This window comes from Patiria miniata, unplaced genomic scaffold (genome assembly GCF_015706575.1).
Source record: "Patiria miniata isolate m_02_andy unplaced genomic scaffold, ASM1570657v1 HiC_scaffold_6, whole genome shotgun sequence".
In the NCBI taxonomy this organism is placed as follows: Eukaryota; Metazoa; Echinodermata; class Asteroidea; order Valvatida; family Asterinidae; genus Patiria; species Patiria miniata.
Genome location: NW_024037073.1, coordinates 13237167 through 13255673, shown reverse-complemented (window position 1 = coordinate 13255673; position 18507 = coordinate 13237167). Strand labels below are relative to the sequence as shown.

Genomic DNA, 18507 nt, shown 5'->3' with positions numbered 1-18507 from the left:
AGGCACAGTAGGCATTGTGCCTAGGGCCTACACAAAATTTGAGGACCTACGAAAATATCACAGTGTGCCATAAAACACATACACCCACAACGACACCTACGCACACGCAAGAAATAAGCTTTTAGCGTCTCTCTCAGAATTTTCATTTTCACCAACTGACAGTGACTTAGCTGCTGGAACATGTACGTACAAAATTTACGCGTAAAGTTTGTCATTGTGAAGCACGGTGCCAACAGGCTTTTAGAGCTACCAGTTTGGCCTGGGTTGCTTAGGACAGCTTAGTATCAAACTGATGGTGCCTAAGGCCTACGGAACAGTTACTCCGGCCCTGCAGTAGCTCAGGCAAAGTCAGTCAAAGGCACAGTGAGATCTGTACGCAAATTAAAGTCAAAAGAGTTCCTATATTTCCATATTCCCTGTCATGTACAGGTGTCACCCCAGCCATGGTGGAAGTGGCCCCCTCGGATTCCACAGTAATCTTGGGCGGTACCCTGACTATTTCCTGCCGCGCCCAGGGTAACCCCACCCCGTCCATCACGTGGCATCGCAACGATGTAGACATCATGTCTGCTAGGGACAGCAGGATTAGCGTGAGTGAGGACGGCACGTTGGTCATCGAGGACGTAATGGAGGCAGACGCTGGGCCGTATGTCTGCAGGGCGTCCAATGGAGTGGGACAGGCTGCCAAGGTTGCCGTGGATGTAGATGTCTTCAGTAAGTAGATTGGCTCAGCACTTAAGCTCAGCTTATTATAGAGGAACATTAGTAGGACTAGCTTTGCCGAATATACCGAATATTAGATCATCAACCTAATATCCCAATAGCATTGTTTTTTAATTTAAAAATTCAAAAAGTGGCGGGATCTTCTTGTGGCAGTATGAATGCCTTTGGTAGAGTTGTCCTTGTGGGTTACCATATCCTTTATGTGAATATCCTACAAGTGTCAAAACTCCCAATATGTGGGACACACTATGCTCACACTGTTTCACAAATGGGTACTCATTGGTAGCATTTTCGCAAGAGTGCAGATGGCAGTGACGTTCATGTGCCCGCTGTATCTCTGTGTTGAGGGGTAATAGTGCATAAACTCAATAGAAGGCATAGTGCATTTTATGTGGATTATTCCGTGGCAGCCAGTCAGTGTTGTCGGCATCTTTTTTGAGTACTCATCGACTTTATTGCCAAATACTTAACTAGTTTTATGTTAAAATTAGCCATATAGAGCATGGACATTGCTTAATTAATGCTTCACAGACTTAACAGTAAATCAAAGACTTCCGACTTGACCTTCTTTTAGGGAAAACAGCTCAGCTGTGTAACCTTTGCACCGCGTCCCTCCGGCTTTGATGTACAACCAGCTGAATATTTAGAAATAAATTCAGTATTTGAAAAGTACTGAACTACAACTCTGAAGCCAAGTAAAAAGTGGTTCTTTCAGGCTTGTGCATAACGGTGCCTTGAGCACTTGTAAATGTTGAGGTGTCATAAGCTTGGCTCATCTCCAGCATGAGCTGTAGGTTCTAGCTACCGGGTAAATTGTTTCAAAAGCTAGCACACTCCAGTTGCATTTGTTGCTACAGAACAACATACGATCATCTGACGTTTGGAGTAATATTTATTTGCATGTGCAGTAAACTCTTGAACTTATTCCGTCGATGTGGATCTGTTGCAAAAGACGAAGCCAAGGTTGGGAGAATGGCCAAGGAGTTCCTCCTTGACCAAAATGAGTTTAAGGACAATTGTCACTTGTTAATTGGGTTACTCGTCAGTCAAAACGATTAACTCTTATTGGCATAGTGATCTTTCCCCTAAGCATGTGTGTTCACTGTCGGAAATGTAGGCTCACTTCCTCGGGTTGGCAACGGTAAACACACATGCTTAGGGGAAAGATCACTATGACCATAAGAGGTAATCCTTCTGACTTTATTGAGTAACACAATTAACATTAAAGGGACCCAGGCGCAGGATTGTTTTTCATAAACCTTGATGTCAGGCGGGTTCAGGCTGTCATCTGCGGGTAGCATACCCTGATATTTCCAGCCTTGCTCGCTCGGCAGGTCAGAGACAGATATTTCCGGTCTAGCTCATTGCATGTTTATTTGTCATCTGTTCCAAATACCGCAAAATGTTCGCGTGTATACATGTCATCCGATGTGAACTTGTTAAAGACTTCTGACCTACTTTGTTGGGTTGGGTCACAATTACGGTAGCTTTATAACAGTTGTGTGACTATCTTTTTTTTGACAGCACCAGTGCAAATTCCCGAGACCAGCCAGCATTCCGTGCGGGCCAAGGAAGGGGATGTAGTAGAGCTACAATGCCAGGCAACAGGCAACCCCAAACCCGTGGTGACCTGGATGCAAGGCGTGGCCTTCCTGCCCGGCAACGACCCCCGCATGACCCAGCTGGATGACGACACGCTACACATAGAAAACGTAGAGCTGGGCGATGCGGGTAACTACGTCTGCACTGGACGCAACATGTTTGGCACTGTGCAGAAGAAGACGGTGACTCTAACAGTAGAAGGTAAATCAGGCCCTCGGTATCATCATCCGCATAACTCTTCAGTTATGGACCATTATTGAGCTGAAGTCCCTCAAGTCCCTTGCCAGCTCTCCTCAAGCCAAAGCCATATACAAAAAAGAGTTTCAAAACTCAGTTTCTTATGATTTTATTAAAATAAGTCATATGTTTTGCTCAATTTAAGCATTAAAATTGGCATTAGTGGGATGCCACCTTTACTTGTTCAGGAATCATCTTCATAATTACACATACTGAGTAATTACACAGAGCGGTGTGCTCTGCCTGTCGTCGGGAGAATGAACATTTTCCTGACGACGGGCGGAGCATGCTGTTCGGGGCGTTGGGTCCCTCCGGTTCTTTTTCGGAGCCACACGTGCTCACGGGGGAGATTTGTTCACGTGGTGCTACCGCGGACTTAACTTGTCTTAGTATCTTTCCACCATGCAAACCTTCTAATCTCACAGTACAGGTACACAGTAAATTGACATATCTTACTTGCCTACGGACAGATGTTATAAGTTATTTTTTTTTTTTTTTTTTTTTTTTTTTTGTATTTGTGTAGTTTTTACATTCGTGCTTTTTATGTGTTTTAAACCAAATGACGTGTAAAAAGGCCATGGAATTTCCCGCAATGGGATTATCAAGTTTTATTGTATTGTATTGTATTGTATTGTTAATAATGACTAAACAGAAGCACATTGTTTTGTTGTACCTGTACAGCGGAGGTGCAGATTGTGAACGTGCCCCAGGATGTTACAGCTGACGTAGGAGCTACTGTCAGGCTGTCTTGTGGCAGCACAGGCTCACCCAAGCCCACTACCCGCTGGACGGTCAACAACGTAGGGCTCCCTCCCATGGACCGCTTTGAGTTCATGTCCACCGGGGATCTCATTATCAATGGTAGGTTGTCATTGTTAACCTGAGTGTATTCAAGGGCAAAGCAACGGGGAAGGGGTGGGGGGGGGGGTCTGAACACTCCCATTACACAATCCCAGTCTCCCCCCGCCAAAAAAAAGATAATAAAAGCCAAAAAGAAGAGGTCCAGATTTAAAGGGAAAATACAACATTTGCAAACATCAAAAAATAAAACTACCAAATCATTTTGAAATACCTTGCTGGACTGTTAGTGAATGACAGTGTAAAGTATCCTGTAAAATCATGGCACCTGGTATACTGTCATTTTCAAGAAAAGTGGTATTTTTGTATCAATTTCCAACGCTGGTCGGCCGACCAGCGTTGGAAAAAACTGGCTTTTTTTCAAATACTGGCCCCAATTGACCATCGCACTTGTTTGCAATCGATTACACACCTATGAACGGGTACAAGCCAGCTAGACTGGTTCCCTGACCTTACAATTCCCCAATGTATGTAAACTGCTCTGTTTCTTCATATATGGAGTCAGGGAGCCAGACTACAGGAAAATGATTGTTTTTCTTGGTTTTTATAGCATTTTCGAACCAAAACCTCAAAAAAGTCAGTGTAACTATATTTGCTATATATTTCCAACCCCCCAATTCCATCCATTTCTGAAAATTACAGCAAAAGCAAATGATGTATATTCCCTTTAAAGGGTTAAATTTAAGTCCAAATTAATCTCTTGACGGCCATTCTTTGGTCACTGTGTAACATAAAATGGGGCTCGTCTGATTTTTTAAGCTTTACCCCTTTTATTACTTTCACTGATTCATTTGGTTAGTACTTTTTACTCCCTACCTCAGAGTATAGTTTCTACTTTCACAAATTGTGTCAAAATATTAGGAGGGGTCATCAAAGTTCAGTCACATGTGTGACATCAGACGAAAAAAATGTTGTCCGGCCCATATCGGAAATTCACGCTTTTCTCCAATTTCTAAGGACACACGCACCCATACTTATTTTGGAGTAAGACTAGTCGTTTGTGATTTACAGAATGCATAAACAATGTACACCCTCTGCTTTAGGTTAAAATGGGATTTGTTCTGTAGTCACGTGCGTGACATTTTGATCGTTCAACGTCTGTGACATTTTGTAATTAAAATTATGCTACTTTATGCTCGGAAAGACCAACTTACGAAATTTCTTAAGAAATTTGCATCTTTCTTACCAGCAACACTTGAGTGAACAATAATGCAGTTGTACATTACATAAAAATCTCCCCCCCCCAAAAAAAAAAAAAAAATAAGTTCTGAAGAATGGCTTTACCAGTATTTTAGGACTCCACAAAGTCGTATTTGGGCGTGTGTGCACATAGTTGTCATTCCTTTTTGAAACGCCAGATGACTTCTCATCAGAAATATCCTGCAGTTTGGTATGATTGCCAGAAATCCCTCTTTATTGCAACGTTGTATGATATGTCTTTGCCTTGAACTGTTTAATGTCCCAGGTCTGAGGAGTACCGATGCTGGTACGTATACATGCACTGCAGCTAATGGGATCTCAAGTCACAGTGCTAGGGCTACAGTCACTGTCCTGGGTAAGTCAAGCTGAAACTTTCTGTCTGTGACAGATTTGTTTTTTGTTTTTTAAAGCTATAGTCCATCATTTGTAATTTTGTGCATTTTGTTCGTTTGAAGCAACAAAAGTGCTCAAAATCTAAAGAAGGGTATTGAACAACTAACCTAATGGGGTTTCAGCTCAGCTTCAGCTGTATATTCCGAGAAAAACAGCATTCTAGGATCTCAATTTCAAATCAAAAGTTGCTGAATCATGTTTTGAATTGCGCCTGAATTCAGCGTCCGAGACACGTTCTCGCTGAGCCGATTGCAGCTACGAAGCACCGTTGGAAAGGCATTCTTTCGTTGATTACTTCAAAATGACAGCTTGCCAGAAAGAATAATTTCACAGGGAGTTTAGTCCACTTACTATCTTTCAACCAAGTATGTTTTTCAACAATAACGACGCCAGCCACTTTTCGGATAGCTGCAAATGATGGACTATAGCTTTAAGAAACAGGATTGATTACAGATTGTGTAAGGCCAAAAAATCTATGTGTGCAGTAAGCGTAGTACGTGATGCATTAAAATCAATTGTTCAATAAGCAATGCATACGTCCTTTGTGTATTGCGTTATCCTAACGGCGTTGTCCATTGAAATTGTATGCACTTCGGGTAGCGATTGAACAGGATCAAGATTTGTTGCCTGCAACTTAAAAAAAAACCGACGAAATGGAGGGGTAAACGATAAATATTAATGGTTGGCCTAAAAAGAAAACAGTTTGTATGTGAATCCTATGGAGAAAAATTAAGGCCTACCTTGATTTTAACTTTTAATTGTTTGTTTAGTAAAATGTGTACTTTTGCAAAGCTGATCAACTTGAAATTCTCTCTTTTTGAGCTTTTAAGTCTGCCAAGTGTGCAGAGAAATATGTACACATGGATTTTCAGAGTACGCATCACGGATACCCAACTGGTTAACACAGCACAATTGTGCACAACGAAAACAGACACTCTTCGGTCTTATATGTCACATTTGTTGCTGTTGTTTTCCTCATTTATTTTCCTGTCAGACATTTCTTGGGTTTTTTTTCAAGAAATCTTTACAGATTAAAGCTTTATTTTTGTAAGCATGTATGTACATTTCCCATCTCCTGCAGACAGACAGACCATACTGTCCATAATGTCGAGTTCTTTTCAGAACCACACACACACACACAGATTTGAGTACGTAATGATTCCATATCTATCTATCATGAAACCCTCGCATAAATTGATTAACATACCTTTGGAATAAGAAGGAGTATGTTGCTTATTCCAAATGTTCAAACTTAAGTGTTCTCTTACTTATCATTAGCCTATTTGAGATATGACAGACACATTATGAGCAGGCGCGGATCTGGGGGGGGGGGGGGAGTTCAAAAAAAGAGAGAAACCCCCCTGCTGTGACACCAAAACAATTTTTTACTGGTAATAATGTCTGCGTTTGCACAAAATACGGACAGAGCCAGCTTAGTTAGGAGGTATTTGTCACTATTCTGTGATATAGTGTTAATAATCATCAGATTTGAACAGTGCCCCCCCCCCCCCCCACCACCTATTGGTTTCGGAGGCAAAATGTCCAGAGAAAAAAACTGTCTATATTTCAGAATGTTTTGCCGATGAAACACCCCCCTGCGAAAATTCCTGGATCCGCCCTTGATAAATACAAATATAAAAAGACTTTACCCAAATCAAACAGCAGCCTCTTATTGTTTCTGCCATATCTCAAATAGGCTAATGTGTTTTTGTGCTTGCCCTGCAAGTCGTTCATCCGTTGCTTTGTTTTTTGTGTTAATCCAGGCGCGGCCGTTGATCCCAACTGTAAAGATAACAACGCGTACGCCAACTGCCGTGTGGTCCTTCGCGCCAACTTTTGCCACAAGAAGCCTTACGACACGTACTGCTGTGCAACGTGCCAAGACAGTCAGATGCGTGGACGTCGCCGACGACGATAAAACCTTGTCATCACGAGTTAGAATTATTTACTATCGCATTCGCTTCTGAGACGAAAAACAGACACGTTCATGTTTCTGAAATGTTTTAACTTGCACAGACTTTTTAAAAAACATTTTTTTTTTTACAAAAAGTGTTTTTTTATCTTCATATTACATTTGACACAAACCTTTTGTAGGATTTTTATATGGATATATATTTTTTACAGTAAAGCAAGCTGAAGTGATATTTTGGCTGCATTGGTTCTGTGCTGTTGTGTGGGATTTAGCGGTGCATGCATATGTTCAGGCATGTGAAGAAAAATGGCATAGAAAACGAATACACTTTTGCATTTCTAAGAAATGTACCTCAGATTCAAATGGTGCTGTTTAAGGTTCTTTTTAATAACAATTCAGATTGCAATTTATGTGTTTTTTTCACTAAAAGTAACTTTTTAATTAAAAGTAAATTTTTAAACTTCCCCCAAGAAGACAGACTTAAGGTTGTTAAGAAATATTAAATTTGTAACAAAAAAATCAAATCAAAATGCTCTTTGACTGAGGTTTTGTGTCCAGGAAAGAAGTTGACTTGAGTTTTGTCCTTGATTTGAATGATTTGCCAATTATGCAACAATTATGAATGAATTCCCTGGCACTGTGCAATGACATTGTACTTTACCTACACAGCTGTACTGACCCCAGTTCTTTCTCCCAACGGGGTAATAAACTTATTTGCAATTTTTTTGTCTGCTTTTTTTTTTACTTCCAAAAGAAATACTGCTATCTTTCTAATTTTAATGTCTTTCGCATATTTTTGGGCAACAACATTTTCATTCAGGTGTCTTTTTTTAATTTACATTTACTGTTTTGTTTTTTGACATTTTGAAGCTAGTTTTAATTCGGTCCTTTTCCAGATATATTTGTCTTTCACAAAAAAGCAGGATATTCGTTTGTCACCAAATGTTGGATGTCCATGGAGGCACAAATTATTTTGTATTTTCTCTTTTCTGCTGTAATAATATCGGACTAGGTTTTGAGGTACAGAGAGAAATCTTTCTTTGTTGTCTCCATATTGTCTTCCGCATGCAGCGTGTGTAGTTTCTGCTTTTTAAGTTATTTTTAGCTATTCAAAGACACTGCCACGGCGCACTGATACAAATGTGAACTTGATAATGGACGTCATTGATTTGAATGAACTGCACATACACTGATGTGTTATACTTGCACACTTCAAGGCTGGCACGTTGTGGCAAAAGTGAGCATCCCTAATACAAGTGTACATTTGGAATCTGCTAACTTCCAGCTCTTTTCCGACCAAGCTTCGGAAACAAGTGCCCTGAAATTTCAACCCAGCATCCACAGAGACCATAAAAAGTTTGTCAATATGTATTAATGTCCTCACGAAGTTTTTATCCAATTTATAATTTGGGAGGATTGTAGTAATGCCTATTTGTAATAGATCAATGCATTTTGATGTGACGTTTTGTCTTAAAATAGTTAAAGTGTTGAAATTAATCAGATGCTGCCGAAGAAATATTTATGAACGCGTCTAATTTTAGCAGTCGCTGAATGTTTTTTGTTATGAATAGGAACTACATGTATTTTTAAACGTTTTATACGCCTGCAGATAAACATCTGTTCATTTTATTTCCAAGAACAGGCGCATGTATACTTTGTATAATAATTTCGTACGTGTAGATCGTGTACAGCAGTGAAGTACAGCTTTATCCGTAGTTTTTGTTTTACATTTTAGAAATATTGAATTTACATTTTAGCACGTTTCAGAGATTAGTTTGTAGCAACACGTGTACTTCTAATTGAAACCTAAATTATTATGATTATTTTTTACAGTAAATGTATTCTGTTACAAAAGGGTGCCAGTTATATTATTTACTGCCGATGATTGCAATGGTGCTAGTTTGCTTTTCGTAAACTTAAGTAGATTTGTGAAACTGTGTCGTATTTTTAAATACGAAGAGTTGAATTTAGCTTTTTTTTTCAAAGAAAAAATGAGTATAGAACGGTGTCTCATGAAATACGACCAATTTTTACATCTTCCTTATGAAGAGAAATAAATAGCATCAGGGAAATGTCGTCTTATATTTTTCTCCAATAAAATTAAGTCAGAGATACTTCAACTCCCTTTCCACTGGCGTTCGTTTATTTATTTTGTATTAATTTTGTATTTTATTAATTTATTTTTGGTCCTTTTTGTTGGGGGGGGTATAATGTGTGAAGTAAATTATCTTTTTGTGTGTATTCCTATACATGTATTTATTGTCGTTTTCAACCTTACGTGTTTCCCTGAGCTGTCCATGGTTCACGGTATCCTACTCTGTGGTGGTGGTAAAGGAGGATCTGAATTTGTATCCAAAACTTTAAGTTGCGCAGAACTTTACCCCCAAATGGCATGCCATTATACCCTTGGACTACTGTTTCTTCTTTTTTATTCTGTCGTATTTAGTTTGTTTCCTGAAGCGTTGTCAGCAAATATTTCATAGACCAGTTCATTTTCTCCCCATTGATCTCGGGGCATACATGTACTTTGTGTTTTCCCGCCAATTTGAAGTTGAGCACGTCCACCGTGGGCGATCCTGCGACGTGCGTATCTCTATCTCAGCCAATCTCACCACACGCGGGAATACTAGTATTAAAAGACGAATGTATTATTACCGATCGTCATTAAATTATGATGATGCAACATTTACCACGGAAATCGTGGGCAGAGGGAATGTTAATAACTAACCGCTTGTGTTTCCGGTTTGTTGGAAATCATGACGAAAATCTAGTTATATATTTTAATGTTTTTTTTTGGTTTAAACTCAACAGGTGGGAACCCTCCACGTGTTATTTTGAATATCGCGTGACCAACTGCACTCGCCAATTCCAGATAATGTCGCCATTGACGTCATAACATCCATTTTATCAATGGAAGAGCCGGATAATTTTAGCCGGGCAAACAAAAGCCTCTGCTTGATGACATCCGCTTTGGTCGCTTGGTCTGCCGTTTATAGCTTCCTATCATTGCGGTACCATATGGGATCCTTCTGTACTAATGAGACTTGGATGTATTTGTTTGCCATCTCTTTTTTCTTTTTCTTTTTAATTGCCTATTTTGGTCACATAATCGTGATTCTTAAAAACCATGCATTCATTCGTTGTTTGGGTCCTTGTTCTATGCATTTTCCCTCCATGCTCGATAATCGTTCCTAATACATGTAATGTCTAAATTTGCGTATTTTCCCCTTTTCGAGAAATGTTGGCCGCTATCACAAATTTAGGCAACTCTGAACTTTTTTTTCAAAATTTACATTTGTATTTTTTCGTGTTCTATGTGAAAACAGTTTAGCGATATTGTTATTAATAACTGGCAGTAGTACGTCTGCATTTTTACGAACAAAAATATTATTGTTAATCTCGTTATCTATTCGTATGACTGGATAAGCTCATAATACCTTCCAGTAATCACAGATAAGTTTGTCATCAAAATTAATAGGACGTTGGGTGACCATGCATGATTTCTTCCCAAATTTATCTTGGGTCATTAGATTGTTAAGTTGGCAATAATTGGAAACGTCATGAAGCGTCACATGGTTGTTTTGGTTGCTATAGCACGCACCGTTAATAACAGCTGGTAGCTCCGGGTTAGGGGAGCATAGGCAATGCTCGTGTACACCGACGGTTGCTGTGTCACATCTGACAGCACGACGCGGAAATCCAAACGGTTTCATCGCCCACACCATCTACTGGCGATGTACAAACCTTGCGGCACTGTTCAGCAGCAGTAGATAGCAACGCAGACTGATGAATTCGCCATGGCCGCTGTTTGTTCCCTCGTCGTTTGCGTCATTGCTCACTATGTGACGTCAGCTCGATCGCATTAGTAATTCATTAGACTGTCTCCCTGCCGTACATACACACTGCGCACGGTACATGTCGGGTCCGCTGCGGCAAAAGGCAACCTGTGTTGATGATGCGGTTGATAATGTTCGAACAACGTTGCTCATTTCCAGAGACAAAATAGGGGCTTTCATGAGCGACAGAGGTTGAAATACGGACTGAAGATTCGGTTGGATTCGTGGATTTCGTGTAAGACTGTTCGATGTCGGCGACGTATACTGACATTTGTAGGTGCACGTGACATGTAGTATGGTGGTATGCTGCCTCTTACCACCCAGCTCTCGCCTTGTGCATGTCTTGAAGTGCCTTCCTCGGGTACCCATGGCCAAGATGATGATGATAGTCGAGAGACTCTGGCACAGGAGGGGTCACACACCACCGATGGATACTCGGATCAAGGTCACGCGGACACCCATCAGGTAGTCGATAAAGCATCAAACTGGTTGACCGATGCCAAGGCCGTAGCTGATGCTTCGGACCAGTGCGACCATCATGAGTCTTACCAGAGGGATACGGGTACACGCGCATCCGCGCCGGGTCTCGTCGAGCGAGATCGTGACCTGTCATATTTCGAAAGGCTACCCGTCGAACTCACAACTAGGATTTTCAGCTTTTTGCGCCCCATCGAAGACGCTCTACCCCTGCTGGCCAGGGTCAGTCGGAGATGGAGGAAAATTCTCTTGGACACCCCGAAGCTGTGGAGGAAGATTCACGTCAGGTCCGACGATTATTCGCCATTGCACTACACTGTCTTATCCATCATCTTTCGCGTGTACGGTCCCCACGTGCGCGAACTCACGTGGCAGACGGGGTCTCGCGTGTACGAGTCTCTTTTCTGTTTGATTCCTAAACTCACCTCGTTGACTATCCTCCGTTTGCCCATCCTATGGAACAAGTGGGTTGTGGACCAGCTAGCACCGCTGACCAGACTGGTGGAGCTACAAATCAACGGCGGCTTCGGACTGACCGACCCAGACCTGCTCCGCATCGCGGGTAACTTCCCCGGTCTGAGGCGGGTGGTCCTCGGCTCGTGCTGGGCCGTCACGGCCAAAGGAGTGGAGAGTTTCCTGGAGTCCCTGCCGCAGCTGGAGGAGTGTAAGCTGAAGATTAACGAGGGCTTACCGCTGTGTGACATGAGGAGTGACTTTGCCATGCTCCAGGGTAGCATGGTGGCACGGAGTGTCGGCAACGCCTCGCGGGCAAGCACCATCACCGCCTTGAGCTTGAACTTCGTACCGGTAGAGATGGAGGAGGTTTGGGGTGTGGTCAACTGCTTGCCTCGTCTCAAGAAGCTTTCTATCAGCAACTGTGAGGTAAATATAGGTATCTCTTCACAAATGGATCATCTGCGATTCTGCTTCCAATTTGGGTAAATTTTATGATGGCTTGTTCCCGGGACACATCTCTCTGCCCAAAATGGGAAGCCTCATAATCCACACAAAAAACTAATTCAGAATGTAAAGCAACTGCCTGCCCCGAACCCATAACAACGACAGCATAACTTCGAGTTTTAAGTTCCTCTTAAATAAGTAAATATCTTAAGAATCACACTTTCCTGAAAGTCACGGTATTAGGAAATGAATACGAAATATCTGATGAAGCGAATGTCCAACGTCACGATGCGACTGAAGTGTAGTCATTTCGAATTTCCCTCCGAGGGCTCAACAGAGGGCAGCATATTTATCATGCGCCGTCCTATTGTGAATTATGGCCGAAATATAGATACAAAAGATGTTTTCTCCGCATGGTCGAGTAAATATCTTTACTGACTTTTCGATGGAATTTAAATTTATGTGGTACTGCAAAGGTTATACCGGAGTAATTTTGAGTGAATAACTGATTCTGCTAATTTAATGAGGCATATTCACGTTTATAATACTAAAGGGCGTAAATCCCGGGGGATGGGGGTATATATCCCCCACTTTTTGGCCGATGGATATTGCATCATATCGCGACCCCTACTTTTTCGTGGTGAGAAACCAAAAAATACGGATTTCGAGGTATTTTTCGACCTTCCCAACAACCAAAGCGTATTCCACAGCACTTAAACATAAAAAAGTACAAACTTAAAATGCGCCGTTTTGATGTAAGAGAATTTTGGGGAACTTAGGTATTGGGGAACATATGTATTGGGGAACATCGGGTAGACCCCATTTATTCACCCCCGCTCATCACCGGCCGAACACCCACTGCCTCACTAAACAGCCTAGAAGCGTGTCCATAAAAATCTCAGTCGTGCGAAATCATAACAGATAGCGCATGCCGTGGGTCTACTGTATTATAAAGTCACGATGCGCCTGCAATCTCGTATTATCATTTTCATAATAATGAGAAGAAGCAAGTTTTCATGACACTGTGATCACTGTGCTACGCGTGAAATAAAAAAAAAACCTTCAGCTGTCGTGAATGCTGACTTTTTCCCCCATCGGACGATTCTCTAGTGCGTTGTCATGGGAACCCCCAAATCTGCATTGTAATGAAATTGTTCTCGCCGACCGTCTGCTTCGCACCGCTGCATGCGTAGAAACCGCCAGCCAGACGGGGCCGTGCTAGGATAGACACAAGAAAAGGCCATTTTTATTAAATATAAGCGGCAGTAGGCATGCACTCATCCCGCGGAGACATAATGCACTTATGAGAGATTTGGTGGGCATTATGTCAATTGGACCTTCTTATCTTTCTCCAGGTAGTTGCATGTGTACTGGCAGTCATTTCGTCGTCCCAATAATTAACGAAACAAAAAAACAATATGGTATTTCATTTCTGTGTGATGGATACTAATCCCTGAAAAAAAAATGAGCGAGCAAGGATAGGCCTAGACATTTTTCGAGTGAGCTTGGTTAAGAATGTCTGTAGCTCAGCAACTTGGACGACATTCCTCGAAGTGATGTCATTATGATGTACTGATGATCATCCGTACGTTGTACACGAAACTACGAACCATTGCTCTAATCAGAAAAGAAGATGAGGAATAGAAAACGTTATTGCGCAGTTGTAGGCTCTTTTTTTTGGGGGGGGGGGTCTTTTTACTGTTTGTTTGTTTTATCGTCTGTTTTCCTGTTGTGTTTTTCGTGTAACTTGTTTTTTTTTCGACGTCTTATACTTTTTTTCTTTCAATTGATGTGAAAACGTCGGTGCGCTTTAAAATCTTTTTGACACGAAGAAAGACAACCTTGCCACAGGGGAGACAAGAAATTAATCTTCATTCCCTCCGAAGAAACCCTAACCATAGCTATTTTATTTGCTTATTTTCTTCGACAGTCCGTTGAGCCAACAGCATGCCCATACTGCTTTTTCTAGGTACTGCAATACCCAAGAGGGGGACTGCGCTCCCCCGCACTCACCGCCCCCACTTGCGGCCGAGAGAGCGTCTCATTTCTCGCTCCACTAACACTTCTCCGCGGAGATGGGAGCCTGCCAATCCTAAAAATAGAAACCGGTTGTCATGTTTCTCCGGAGAAAACAAAATAATACATGCTGCAAGCCGTCGTCTATTTTTTTACGCCGACTACTTGACATTTTAGCGTGCACTACAGACTGCGCTCCATTAGCACAAGAATCTCAGTAAGATGAAAAATAACCACAGTGAGATGTAGACAAAAGGTTATGTGTGCCTCTTTCTACCCATATGGAGACCCAAGACGTACACGATCAAGATTTGAGCATCTTATGGGGCATCTGGGGGTTGGGGGGTGGGGAAGGGGAATACTCCATTCACAATAGGCAACACATTTGAAATATTGGACTCGGTAAACGAGAACTGCTTTTGCACTCTCTGGATCATGTCAATGGTTTATCAAAATCTTGGTTTGAGGCAATGTTTTGAAAGTAGAATATTTGTGAGCACATGTACATCCCATGCATCAGCTAAATCACCTTCAAGCTGATATGTGGACAGTACCCATGGAAACTTAAGTGTGTTATGGAGAGTCACAGAGTGACGAATCGGGGGGGGGGGGGGTCAAGGAGCCGAGCATAAGAAGACAACATGAGCAAAGTTATGGTGTTAAAGAAAAATGAAAGCTCGTTTTAAGTCAATTTTACTGGGACAGATCTACCGTCCGACCGACCGACCAACTACGAAGACAGTGACATGTAGAAGCTCCTGCCAGAGCTTAAAAATTGGGTGTTTTTTTTTAAAGCGAGGGAAAATACTGAAGAATGCCCCCCCCCCCCCCCGAAATGTTGGGTCTTCTCAGGACTGGGGTGACACATTATGCCCCAATCCTTATTTCCATATGCGATGGCCCATTTTCCTAAAATTTGGCAGGAATATTTGTTGGCCGGTATTAATCTATGCAATATGACGTCATTTGGTTGCGCTTCATCGGGGACCCCAAGAGGGCGCTTTATTACACTGTTGCCCATTTTTTAGTCGAAAACAGTATTTTGGAATAATTTCCATATTTTTCATTTAAATTCTTTCAAATTCGGTTACAAACATTCTTTTGGTCAGTATAAATCCACTGTAACAACTTTTGACACCCCAAATCGAATATATTTTTTTCAACCAAATTGGGCACCTACTCATGGAAGTGTTATAAATCCTTTACGTTTCGTCACTCTAGGACTGTCACAAAATTACCCCAAAACGAAGAAATGTATGCAGAAAAGGTGAAAATTATAAGCCACTTTTCGCGTGAATGGCGGCCATATTGGATTCGCAGCATGCATTGTAGTTGGCACGTGATCTTGGATTTTAGTTTAAATTGGATACTTGATAGGTTCGGGCACAGAAAACATGGTTTTGACCCTCCAAAAACGCATATTTCATGTTTTGTATACAAAACAACCTTGTTTTTTTACATCGGTTGCCATGTTAACCAGGGACATCCTACGGAATTTGTTCTGGTATCATATTGACCCTAGATCAAAATTCAGTATATTTCAGGCCGACCGGCCAAAGCGTTCTGGAGTTATTACAAGAAGTTTCGGTGTGGGGGCGGCACATTGTGGCCCCCAGTCCTGATAAGTTTAAATATTAGGTTTTAAATTGTGGGGTAAAAAGGGTTCGGGGAACAAAATGCCTCTTTAACCATCTCAACCTAATCATTTTCATTTGACCACTTTAGCGTATGGACAACGATGGTCCATACTCGTCAGTCTTCTATATTTTAGGCTGATGTTTTCAAACAAAAAAAGGAAAATGCTAAATACGGACTTGAACTTTGTCCCTTTGACTGTTGTAAAATCATGAGATGCAGTCATCATTCATGTCTTCGTTATGAAAACCACTTACTTGTTGCGTCACATAAAAACAACATCGTCACGCTGCAAAACTATGCTATTAGCTTGCCAACGTATGGGTTTTTATTTTGAGATACCTATTGAATGTACATGTAGTTACCTATCAATGTTACATACAATACATTTTCATTTTCGACGTTTATGCAATACATTTTCTGGCGCTTTGGTTTCATGACGTCCGTTTTTTTCCTCCGTAGGGACTGCAGGGCATCCGTTTACACTCCTCCTCGCTACAAAAGATCTACCTTCTCAACCTGTGGTCTGTTCACTTTGTCAGCATAAACGCACCTCTGCTCCGGTTTCTTCGCGTGGACAGCGGTCTTGAATCCAACGAACACCTGGAGGTGTTCGCCGGCAAGCTACGAACCCTACAGGTGGATGGCAGTGGTGTCCTGCGGACGTTGACCGTCCGTGGCGGTAGGCTGACTACCGCTGAGATCCGTCGATGTCCGGTGTTGGATCCAAGGAGTTTCCGGAGTTTCTTTCTGGAGAATCCATTCCTGACAGATCTGCTTCTTGGGTGCGTGTGTGGTGACGAGCTGGTCTTGGATCACATTGGCTGCCCGAGTCTAGAGAGGCTCATCATCCAGGCTGACTTCGCCTGTGGCGGCATGCTCCTGAGATGTCCCAACCTAAGAGTCCTACAAACGGCAGAGGAGATTGAACTTCCCGCCCTGCGACAAGTCATCGTCGTGGCTGAGCACCTACTCAAAGTGTCGTTGGTGGGACTTCCCGGGCTGACTAACGTCATGGTGCAGTGTGACAGCCTAGAACTGATTGAAGCCAACATGTGCAGCGATGACGCTCTGTGTCTACGCTCCTTCGTTGTCCACGCTAGCCGACACATCGGGTTTATGCGACTCTTTGACTGTTCCATAGGAGCACTGATGCTGAGCACACCGTGCGCATATACGGTAGTCCTCTACCGGTGCCAGATCTCCGATTACTCCCTCAAAATGGCTTTGAGTGGCTGCCCCAACATCGTCCACTTGAGCGTGGAAAAGTGCGACACTCTGACGAGCGTGGGCATTCCAGCTCATGCCTCCTCTCTCAAATACCTGAACCTGTTCGGTTGTAAGAGTCTAGCCAGAGTGACCATAGACTGTCAAGGAGTGGCGGCCGTGAATTTAGGACAATGTATCAAAACCCGGCTCTTCGTTCGAGGGCTGGAGTACGATCTAGGCATGCATCCAGTCACCAAGTATCCCAAGATCGTCTTGCCTCATCAGTCGCTGAGGTGGAGCCACGACCGGGTGCCACAGCTTTTCACCCTTGCGATGTGAGACTCAACAGTATAGCGCTTGGAGAGAAGTCAATACATCGCAGAACTGTGCAAAAATACCTGTTCTGTGCCCGAATCAAATGGATGTATCAAGCATATATATTTTGGCATGTACTAACTTGCATTAGTATAACCTCACCAGAAGAAAATTTTGTCGCTGTTTAAGTTTCGCTTTTTCCTACTAATCTATCCAGAGGCGCTGGTGATTGCAAATCCGTTTCGGGGTGCAACCCAGTAAAAAGGCTAAACATGCATCTGCCGAGCTCATGAATAAAAGTTATACATTCAAATTATGCTATATTAGAGAGTTTCGAGTGCCATGGAATTGGGGAATTGAAGGCAGATGGCACTGCACCTCTGGCCTCGACATTGGGCTTCCAATTCTGAGCATTTCAGATGCAAGTGGGTCCAAAAGTGGCGCCATTTAGCCATGTTGTGGAGGGATCCTTTTTCAAAATGGCTACTTTATTCCAGTTTAGGATATATCATTCGTTTTAGGGGTGGTCATTGGTCAACCCCACCAAAAATTGAAAGGAATATGACAGACGACATGCTGATCATCATTTTTCTGTGCAGCCTGAACACCTGTGAAAGTTCTGAGTATTTTAAAAAGAATTTTGAAGTATGGGGATTTATCACTGGTCTATGGGAATGTATTACTTGGTTGCACTTTTCACAAATGCTTGTGAAAGAAACACAGATTCGCAAAATATTGATGGTAGGTTACTTGTGTCATGTGCGCACTCAGAAGTGTTGACCCGGGTTGTCAAATGAGAGCTCAGCAAAGTTGACCGGGGTCATCGACTATATTAAAACAAATCTGTCCTTTGAGTTCTCAAAGAATTAAGAGGCCGCGAGCGCCCCTTGCATGGATAGGGCGATGAGGACTAGCACAATTTCCAGTTTCTCGACCGTGAACCTTCACATGCGTGTGGAAAAGTTGGCAAAATAATTGTTGGGCTGGCCACAATCTTGGCTGAACCAGTTGGGCGCAAAATCCCAACCACTCCAGTGCACTTGGGCCCCGGTCCAATTGACCCCGATATGAGTCTATATCTGCACAGTCCGTTCCAGGGTCAAAGAACGACGCTTTTCTAGGTCAAAATGATGCAGGAAAATGTCATTTTTGACTCGGGAAAAAGTTCATTTTGACCAGAAAAGGGTAAGGTTG

General features: G+C 42.3%; 2 protein-coding genes across 2 annotated transcripts in view; both read left to right on the top strand.

The window, feature by feature from the left end:
* The window catches only part of LOC119743111 (papilin-like), a 74763-nt gene extending 65718 nt beyond the window's left edge, over window positions 1-9045 (top strand). The window contains exons 39-43 of the mRNA XM_038219465.1: window positions 430-714; window positions 2248-2526; window positions 3244-3423; window positions 4886-4975; window positions 6777-9045. Coding sequence (XP_038075393.1) covers window positions 430-714; window positions 2248-2526; window positions 3244-3423; window positions 4886-4975; window positions 6777-6931 — 989 coding nt within the window. The 3' untranslated portion in view covers window positions 6932-9045. The remainder of the gene's footprint in view (window positions 1-429; window positions 715-2247; window positions 2527-3243; window positions 3424-4885; window positions 4976-6776) is intronic.
* Window positions 9046-10358: 1313 nt separating this feature from the next.
* On the top strand, window positions 10359-17634 carry LOC119743110. Its single transcript, XM_038219463.1, has 2 exons — window positions 10359-12120; window positions 16252-17634. Exons 1-2 carry the CDS (start codon window positions 11065-11067, stop codon window positions 17335-17337), a joined length of 2142 nt encoding a protein of 713 aa, XP_038075391.1. The 5' UTR covers window positions 10359-11064; the 3' UTR covers window positions 17338-17634.
* The last annotated feature ends 873 nt before the right edge of the window (window positions 17635-18507 follow it).